Source organism: Crassostrea angulata, chromosome 8 (genome assembly GCF_025612915.1).
Source record: "Crassostrea angulata isolate pt1a10 chromosome 8, ASM2561291v2, whole genome shotgun sequence".
NCBI lineage: Eukaryota > Metazoa > Mollusca > Bivalvia > Ostreida > Ostreidae > Magallana > Magallana angulata.
The window spans coordinates 23,166,851-23,177,673 of NC_069118.1; the positions used below are offsets into that span (position 1 = coordinate 23,166,851).

General features: G+C 32.7%; 1 protein-coding gene across 1 annotated transcript; it reads right to left on the reverse strand.

Annotated features, from left to right (window-relative positions):
• Positions 1-1,777: 1,777 nt before the first annotated feature.
• LOC128157883 (collagen alpha-1(VIII) chain-like) lies at positions 1,778-8,275 on the reverse strand. Its single transcript, XM_052820545.1, has 3 exons — positions 8,191-8,275; positions 2,330-2,478; positions 1,778-2,251 (listed from the first exon to the last, which is right to left on the reverse strand). Exons 2-3 carry the CDS (start codon positions 2,472-2,474, stop codon positions 1,839-1,841), a joined length of 558 nt encoding a protein of 185 aa, XP_052676505.1. The 5' UTR covers positions 2,475-2,478; positions 8,191-8,275; the 3' UTR covers positions 1,778-1,838.
• Between the last annotated feature and the right edge of the window lie 2,548 nt (positions 8,276-10,823).

The following is a 10,823-nucleotide window of genomic DNA, read 5'->3' on the forward strand; positions in this document are numbered from 1 at the left end:
GATAAAATATATGCTCAGATCCTTTACTATGTACATTTCACTCCAATCAAAAGAAGAAAGCATTAATAAACAGATCTTTCATGTACATTGAAAGAACGTCCATTAAAATGTGTTTGAAGTTCTGAACACGTTCCTGGAGTTAACATCACCTTTCCGACAATGGACAAATTTCCTAAATCATAAACGGAAAAATACATGCCTTAAGAGACAGGTGATTTCAGTCAGATTTTCATGATGTATAACCAAGGACAAAAACATTTTGAATATTAATTTTAACCGGATGGAAATACTAGCACCTAAAGTCTTTGTAAGAGTAAATTATAGTCATTTGAGCTATTCTACAGTATACTCTTTATTTGCACAAGACATACATCTTATGGCATAGGTTATTACATATAAATATAGCAATATTGAAATAATGGTATGGTACATGAACATGTGATGTTCATTGATAATGTATATAAAATAAAATTTTACTAACAGGCGAAGAAACCAGAGAAATTTTTCTTAATTATCATGAATATTGAAAGCTAGATGGAGATACTTCCCCAAATTACACAGTTCTTTAAAATTTTGAACACTTAATAATTGTATAAATTTGTATACAGAAGGTTTTTTCCAATAATATTTCTGAATATATTTTACTCGGATTTCTCTATACTGCTGACATTTCAAAACAAAATGGAATTCATCTTCAATATCTGAACAAAATTTACATAAGCGTCTTTCTTTTGGTACATTAGTGTGTCGTCCACTTTGAATAGCAAGTCTATGAGATGACAATCTAATTCTTGTAATTTGTTTCTTATATTTAGAAGGTATTGATTTTGTTAAATAATATTGTAATGAAAACTGGTCAATAATATGCTTGTAAAAATATATCCCGAGATGAGGAATTAATCTGTTCTACAAGTTGTTGAGTAAAGTGCAGGCACGTAGCATCAGGGGGGGTCAGGGGGGGCCTGGCCCCCCCACTTTTTCTCACAGCAACCAATTTTTTAAAATTTACATATACAAAAAGGAATTATAATGGAGTTGGCCCCCCCCCCCACTTTTTTGGAAGTTAGTAAAAAATTGATATGAAAATAAGGAAATGAGTAGTCATATTGAAGTTAACCCCCCCCCCCCCCCACCCCCACGGATTAGGAATTTCATGGTTTGGAGGGGAAAAAATTTTGGTAGGGAAGAATTTTTTTTTGGAAGTATAGTTGAGTCTACCCCCCCCCCCCCCCCCCCCCCCACACGGATCAGGATTTTGAAGATTTTGTTTTGTTTTGTTTTTGTTTTGCTTGTCAAGATTTTTTGGATGGGTCTGCCCCCCCCCCCCCCCCACTTTCAAAAACGATGCTACGTGCCTGAAGTGATCAATGATTCTTTGCTTAATTAAAGGAAAATAGGTTTCACAATGTATATACTCCTGTTCATACCATAGATGTCCTAGACCTATTTCAAAAAGTTTATTCTTAATTACAGTAACCCAATTTTCAGCAGGTGCCAAAGACGATTCACATTATTGCATGCTAGTTATATTTTAACACTCTACCATATAAGTTTTTCATAATTGTCATTTTTCTTCACCTGTTTGAAGAATGGGTATTGTCACAGCTAGGTAGCAAAAGTTTACGCTTTGAAAACGAAACCAAATTCTGATTTTAAAACATATAACATTTTAATTGGTTATAACTTGTCTTAGTTTGTAGGTAACACCATTGCATTTTTCGGAAAGAGTTTTAACAAGTATATAAATCAATATTCTAAATTCAAGTCAAAATGTGCATTCACTAGTTTTATTTACAAAAGACATTTCATGTTTCAGTCTAATAAATAATATATAAAGGTTAAATTGAATTTATTTTGCTCCCCGAGAAGTAGGTGTAGAATCCAGCGTGAATAAATGTGGCAGGAGTGTGCCAAGTTTTTATCCATACTTTATTTCCCTTTCTTAGTTCGTAAAGAAGATGACCTGAGGTATTGATGAATTTGCTTTGTTGAGTTTCTATGCAAGTATGCGCGTGATCAACATTGTCGACAACACCAGCAATGTACACCGTACCCCCAGCTTGAGACAGGAATGACCAGGCGAATGAGTACACTCCGTCCTCTGGTGCAGTAAATATCCCTGTTATAGGGTCGTAACCGTTGCCTTTGTTCAGCTGGACATTTTCAAACTTTATTGTTGAGTTAACAGGAACGTTGTTCAGATGGGACTTCAGATTTGCGTGGAACGCAATAACGTTGTAAGCAACACAGTCTAAAATGAAAAATTATACTCACATAAAATCAGATAATCGAATAAATATCAATATCATCAAGTTTTATGTATCCATACCTTGTTTTGGTTCCCATCCTATTGATTTGCATGCCCTTCTGTAACCATTAATATCCTCTATAAATTGGGATGGAGATGTTGCTTGAATGTTTTGCATTAGTGCATAAATACACAAACCAAACATGAAATGCGTTAGGTCTGACATTCTTCTGAAACCAAAAACAAAATTCAGTCTGATGATTTTTAAATAGAGGGTTTATAGAAGAAAAAAACCGATGTAACATGATTATCATGGTTTTCATTATTTTGTCTGAATTGTGATTGTGGATTTCTTTCACAGTTAAAAACCCTCCTAAAACATACAAACACATGTAAATGACGTGTGAAGACAGTTAAATAAATACATAAACAAATTCTTCATTAAAATATTAAAACCATTAAAAGTAGTCCGCTTTTCTTTAAAGTTATTAAGCTATTTCCATCTAGGTCTGTTTTATAACGTATATGTATAAGTAATTAAAGTAAGTAAATCATTTATTATAGTGACATGTGTTACAACCTTTTACAACCGAGTACTATACAATTACATATATCAAACACCCGGCCCATTGAACCTCTAAGTCACTGTAAACACTAAATAATAATTTTTAATACATGCACGAGAATTTACTTTGTCTTAATTTAAATGCAGAATGTATAAAATTAGCAGTTCGTCTGAGTAAATTGCAAAAGAGAGTTTGAAATAGGTTGTCCTGAGGTAAATATGAATTATACGAAAAATTAAATGTCTAAAAAGGCTTATCATTATGTAAAGCATTCTAATTACTCGTGAAGACATCATTACAGGTAAAACAAAATGTCTAATATTTACGTTGTGATAAAATAATTCCGTTGTTTGAAGACATGTTTGTTGATAAATAAAAAGTAAACCTGTTTAAGTGGCGTCTTAATAAAATTAAAACAAAACTCAAAATTAATTCTTTTCGAATAATAATTTTTTACTTGAATAGAAAACGTGCATTCAGTACAAACCTCTCTGTTGTATGTTTCGCTTGTTGTTGAATAAGGCGCAAATGCTAGCAATATACAGTAACTGTAGATATAACCCAAATATATGACCGACAATTTTTCATTTTAACAATCATCTGAATTAACCATTAATCTTATATATTTTTTGTGAAACATGTTACACAAAATTGCACCAAGCAATAAGGGCAAACATTAGTAGAACCTTTCTACTTTGTTATATGTCATTACGGCCTGATAGTTGATAAGTTATCGAGATTAATATGTTTGTATCCTCACCACTGTTATGCGCATGACTTAAATAGCGCATGCATCATTTAATATAATAAAAATCCCACCGTTATCGAGGCCCGAGTCATTCCTGCCGTCTTGTACACGTATTCAGTTTGAACAGATATGAACGCAACAAGCTTCCAACGTAACACGGAAGAAATGTAACCAAGTATTCGTCGCGATTAAGGGAGGAGCTGTGTCTGGTTTCCGACTTATCAAAATTATTTTGGTGCCAATTAAAGTGTAACATAATTATGAACAAACAAATGCCAAAGATCGTTTGGTCAAGTATTTAATTTTTTTAATTAAAAGATATATCTGAAATCAAAATTGTTTTTTATTCGCATAACCACCGGTGTGAGATCGGTTGGTCAAGTGAGAGAGCAGTGTAAAAAATTTCTGTCTTACACTGTATTCCTATGCCGCTGTAAAATGTAAACGAACATCATGTGCTCCAAGAAAATAATAAGTGATGAAATTATTTTGCTTAGTTGACTACACAATTTCAATTCATTGAAAATAGTGTCGTATGATCTCTTCTTCACTTGCACTATTTGTAGTACGCGGCGGGATAAACCGATTATACACTTTTAAACGTCAATTGAGAAAGTTGTCGAACATCCTTTTTCATGCAAAATAATGCGAGAAAAATAATCGTTCATTACATACTCCTGTGAGATAGTGAAATTCCACCTCGGGGCCAAGATGCACGAATCTTGTCCCCTCGGTGGAATTTCACTATCCAACACTCGGCAAAATGAATGATTCTAATAATCTCTTTTTCATCTATAGATAAAATTGAAATAATAACATATATTCACATAAAGTGCTTACTAAACAATGATATTTTACAAAGAAATTGAAACGAAAATGCAAAATTTTAGAAATATTGCTATTTATCAAATTTGAACCAATCCCGATCGATAAAAAACTAATCCCGGTCAGAATTACTTTAAAATAGAAATTTTACAAAAATACAGCAGTTTATTCTGAGTAATTGATATGAATTATAAAGTCAGTAAAAGACCAAACCGTTTTACAGCTAATCAACCTGACATTTTGCAAAATTGTGATGCATTCTAACTTAATATGATTTCGTCCGGGATCAGTTTATTTCCAATCGGGCTCGGTTCGATTTTAAGATATTCCAATTTTTCTTTAATTTCACTATTTCGTTTCAATTTCTTGTTCAAATACAGCGAAGTACATAGAAGCGTTTAATAGGCATTAACTCCAGAAAAGATTTTACGTAATGTTTTGACTGACCTTTGTCATCAGATCATAGATCAGTCTAATTATTTTCCAGAATATATATCTTCAAGAGATTAAACCTGTTTGATCATTACTAATAATTTTATTTAGAACAGTTTTTATCCTGCTGGCTATACATCCTGACCCAATTTTGTATATAACATTGAGCAATGAGATAAGTCTCTAGTTACCAATATCAAGGGAGAATTTGCTCTTTCCGCTCCTTGGGTACATGTATACAAGTTATAATTCCTTGTTTCTGAGTAGATGATAATTCTCCTACCTTGTATTCATGATTTAAAGATCTAACAACAAATCAAAGTAGCCTATTTTATTCCAGAATATTTTTATAAATTCAACTGTAAACCCATCACTGCCTGGACTTTTGTTTGACATACTATTTAAAACTAAAGAAGCTTCCTTATGTGTTATATATCCTTCAACTGATTTTTTAAAAGTTCATTTAGGGACAGAATACTTTTTAGGAATATCACTAAGTGAAATATCTGTATTGGTACTTTCTGCTGTCATCAAATTATTTGCATATAATTTTACATAAAAGTTCTCCAGTTCATTTGAATCACCCTCTTGCTGAACTTTTTTCTATCTGTTCATTTTTTTCTGATAGTATTATCTTTGTAATGATTTTACTAGTGTAGTGATGATTTTTAAATTAAGAAAATAATTAGTTGGTTTTTCTCCATCGTTTATCCATTTAAAACATGAACGCACCAAACTACCCATGACCATATCATTTCTTATATTTTCTAATTCCTTTTTCTTTTCATTTATTTTATCTTTATGTTTTTCAAACTCCTTTTGTAATTCTAAAAGCTGTCCTAGTAACCCCTTTTCCTTTTTTTTTGTCCTTTGCTTTTTTTAAATAACTTGCATATGAGATAGTTTAGATCTAATTTCCATTAACAATGTCTCTAGAAAATACTGGTCATTAATTGTAAATTGGATTTCAGAATCTTTAATATCCAGAATAGACTCTTTTTTGTACACTGACTGGAACTGCATATTGCATTTTAATTCTACTAATATTTCAAAAAATATTTTGCACATATTCTATTTCTTTTAAAAGGGAGTAAAGTTGTTACTTTTCCAAAGCGTGAAGGCCACTGCCATTGTTATAATCATTTAACTTGAAAGAGATAAGTACAGGAGGGTGATCTGATAAGTATGGTGGCATAGATCTGCCACCACTTGTCAGATAATTATGTCGACTTGTCAGATCTTGATGTCGACTTGTCAGATAATTATGTCGACTTGTCAGATAATTATGTCGACTTGTCACTTATCCACGTGTTAAAAAATTTTACACTATAACCCTTCCACGCCCAATTTGTGCCATCAAGTTGAAATAATATTTTCTGACAAGTCGACATAAGGATCTGACAAGTCGACATTAGCATCTTTTAAGTCGACATAATTATTGGACAAGTCGACATAAATATTTGACTAGACGACATAACATCTAACAATTCAACATCATTATTTGACCAGTCGACTTATAATATGAATGATAATTTTCTTAAGTCAGATAATTATGTTAACTTTTCAGATCATTATGTCGACTTGTCAGATATTATGATGACAACTTAATGGCAGTTAGTGGCACTAACACGCTTTAACAACAAAATATATTGAGTTTCTAGTCAATATGGTTATTTTCTGACAAGTCAACATAAAGATCTGACAAGTAGATAAGCTTATCATGATATCACTATTTTTAACCTTTTTTAAAAGTGAAGCTGAAATAAGAAAAAAGTTTAAGTGTGCTTGTTTCAGAGGTGTTAGTTTTCTTTAAGTATACCTCTTGTCATTTTGATGAAATTCTCTATAGATTATATCAACTAAATTGTAAGAAATCAAATGCTCTAAGACTATTTCCCTCACTTTTGGATTATTAACATGTAAATAATCAGAATAATCTTGACTTGACCAAGTTTAAATCTCCAACAATAATCATCTCATCATTTTGAAAGTTGTCAATATTGCTCAAATTCTGATAAAATTCTGGTGTATCCTCATAAGGTCCATACAAACATAATATTAAGCTTAACTTTCTATTCTCTATTGAAATACTCAGTGTTAATAAATTCCATGTTTTCTCTGCATGTACTTTGATTTGCTCATGTATTTTGAAATCAAATTTGTTATTAAAGAAAATGGCAACTCTCTTGACTTTGAGGAAAACGAATTCAAACACGCTTCCTTGCCCCATTCGTTTCTAATATCTTGTTCCATCTCCTCAGTAAAATGTGTGTCTACTAAACATAAAGATATATTACAATTTAGTTGTCTATAGTATTGAAAAATATTTTTTCTTAATATTATTTAATCCTTGACAATTAACCGATATAATTTTAATATCAGCCATTATTAATTACAGGTATATTGGTACATTTCGTTCCATTAAGAAATGTAGACACTAAATTAAACCAGTCTGGGCAAAATTTTCCTTGATAAGTCTCACTCGAGTAAGAGGGTGAAAGAAAAACGATAGCAAGAGAAAAAAGAGAAAGGACTGATTAATTTTTGAGGATGTGAGTGCATATTTCATACAGTTTTGGGTATTATTTAGCAGAAAAAGAACAAACGACCATTCAGTGAAATACCGCGACAAATCAGCGACACTACATCGGATATTCGCTGAATCCTCTATTCTGCTATGTGCCTCTTCGCCGGGAATATAATTGTTCCTTAATTTACCTTGAAAGATTAAGAAGTTGGAGTCATAGACACACTAGCCCCCTCCCCCGGATTAGGATTTTGATGATTTGGGAATTTAGGGTTTTTTCTCAATATTTCTGAGGATTAGTCTAGCCCCCCCCCCCCCCCCACTTTCAATTTGCTTCCGACGCCAATGCGTTTTATTGATTTTCGAAATGGCAAGGCATGAATAAGCTTTACTTTTAGTAGGCGAATTATACTTCCGACCAATATTCTTACGCATATGTGAAAAAACGTGATTTGAATTATTATGACTGTATGTAACTCTATAAATGTTTTATTTTTAAGGTAAACGGATAAGAAGTAACGTTTTTAGTAATCTACGTCTAATTAAAGATTTAAATAAATTAAGGTTGTCCTTGCATAGTACATAAAATAGTGCAAGGCGCAATGCGTGCGAAAATAGTTAAATTTGCGGGATGCGTCATATGGCCACAACTGTGATTGGCCGAAGCCGATCACAATAAATAATACGGACTGGACCAAGGTGTCTGGGGGCACACCAGCGCGTATTGACCACGCCCATATTGTTTATTTGGGTTGTTTTCATGTATTGGAGAAGGCGTCGCCCAGCACCGTTCTCTCTGTCATCCAAGAAACTTTTGTGAATTTCCCCCGCGGAATATACAAACCTATAGATCAGAACACGGTGATCTGCCTCCGCCGAATCGGGACCAACACACACCTTTCTGTATAGGTCCTGGGCCTCTCCCACCGAGCTAACTTTTGCACCCGTTGCAAAAATATCGGAACCCTTTAGTTTATTAGGCTGCGTAGAATTTGTTGGTAGTTGTAGGGCATCGATCTCGTCCGGTGTTAACTGCTAGGCATCCGCCGTCTCAATCTTTGGAACAGGGTTTTGGTAATGTTCACCATAAGGTAAGATCAACCGTCCTCGCTCCACCTTTGCTCCCGAAGAGAATCTGTAGGCATATAACCTTTTGTGCTCTTCAAGTACTACTGGTGGGTCTTTCGATGTTATGAAGAATGGTAATTTTGCCCTTTGCAGTTTCTTAGCTTTTTGTGGTTGCTGAATGTCGGTTTTTATGCATCTGTCAACAAATTTTGCGGTTATTGACACTGGTCTTGAGTTCATCGTGCCCTTTACACTGTTCCTGTGAATACGTACAAACGAGACTCCCACCCCTAAAACTTTCATGAATAAGCTGAGGAATGCTCTCTGATAAGTTCTCGCCGGGGGTGTGCGCGAAGATATGAATCAAAATGCTATGCATTGAACGAGAACGTAAATCTGTTATTTCATGTTCGAGGTAGACCATCTTTCTATCCATCTTAATTATCATTGCATGTAATAAATCGATTTCACCTCCAAATTGCACATTTACATAACAAATACAATGAATATCCGCGTAATTGCATTCCGAGTGTTCGAACACATATTTCAGTGATTTAACTACCTCCAAATCTTAATCATTGAATACAGATTTTATTTTAGCAACATCGTCCACCGAAGAGTCATATTTTATAATTGTTTATAGACTGAGGCTCCTGAAGAGCTCCTGAATATTTTGATTTAGGAGGTTGGCACCTGAAATAATAGTAATGTCAATCATCCGAAAACCACTTGGATATAAAGATGGGGACCTAAAATATACATTTTTTTTATTTGTGACCTTTGTCACAAGCCATTTTTTTGGAAATTATTGGAATGATAAACAAACAGAAATGATAATTTTCATGAAATTTTAGCTAAAATTTGACATAGAAATTTAGAATTTGAAGAAATTAAACAAAAATATTTATAGTTTGAACTTTTATTTAGCTGTGATTTTAATACAGTATGAAGTTGAACACATGTAGTGACTATAAAAGTAAAATCTAAGTCAAAGTTCAAAGAATCTTGCTTTACTGGTGGCTTCAAAGGCAAATACAAATGAATGTCATTTTTTCCAAAACTTTGCATACAAATAGACATACAAATACATTTAATGTCTTATCTGAAATTAAAATGTAGGGGTCACATCTCACAAAGTTGAGATTTCCAAACAGAAATTAAGTTCTTTAAGGTTTAAAAAGAAAAAAAACAGTCAACCAGTGGCATTTCTGTTGATAAACACATTTATCAATGTGATTATTCTATATAACGCAACATCTGATTGGTTCTAGACAATCACGTGCCAGGGCAATAAAACTGCATATTTCCCTTTCGCCTTATTTTTCATCATGCCCCCCCCCCCCCCCCCCCCTCGAATTTTAATCGATGCTTGTGAAAATGTGAAAATCCCGAGGTTGAGCATACGATGTAATTAAATAATGAATTTTTAAATCGTTTTAATATCAGAAAACTGTCATAGAAAGAAACCGGAAAACATTAACTACGTTATTGCTTATAATCGAATTGAAAAACGATTATACATCGATGTATTCTAAATTATCACATGTCGTTCGGTAAAATAATTAATTTATTACATGGTTGTAAGGGAAATATGAAGATTTTTTTTTAATTCATCAAAGAGTGTGTAAAGTTTTATGACATGTATAAGTATAGTTAAGGAATATTTGGTAATCACACAAAGGACAAAGATTGGTTTATTTGAATTTTTAAAAAAATCATATCCTTTTACATGATAGAGGATTTCACAATCCATGTACGTATATATGTTTAAAATGTTTGTAAGACCTCTAATTGAGTTCGTTTAAGAATATTACAGTTATTAAACATTTTTATACATTTTAAGGTAACAGTTCAATTGCACATGCAAATAAACGAGCAATTTACCACGAAATTGATCTAGTAGTCAATAGTATCGAACGTTTCATTTATTGATACTGTACTTTGACCCAAAATACAACTTCAATTTTTAAACGACTTAATCATCTTCTCTTTCAGTGTGCATGTACAAAACATTTATAGCTTGCACAAAAAGTCGCATTCTTTGCAACGTAAAATTAATGGACTTATAATAAAACGTTTAAGTGTTAACCCTTAATATTGTAAAAAGGATCCAAGTTTGTATATACATGTATTAATACTTTTTACAAAAGCGCTGCTTCTAATTCATACTCTTTCACATTTCAACCGTTAGTTCTTGCTTTGGTCGGAATTGTACTAGAGACACACAATTAGTTTTATACAATATGTGTCATTGTAACAATATATAAACACAAAGGCAATAATTACAGTACATATACAGAGGCCATTCATCTTTTAGACATCATCAACAACAAAAGTATGTTAATAGGATAATGAAAGTATTTCTTCTAATATTAAAAATGATGCACTAAAGAGAAACAGGATCGATCA

Bases quoted from the DNA above. Each gene is read 5' to 3' on its own strand.
- LOC128157883 (XM_052820545.1), bottom strand. From the start codon at position 2,474: ATGTCAGACCTAACGCATTTCATGTTTGGTTTGTGTATTTATGCACTA. The intron at 2,252-2,329 runs GTATGGATACAT...TTTTCATTTTAG, and splicing joins AGGATGGGAACCAAAACAAG to ACTGTGTTGCTTACAACGTT.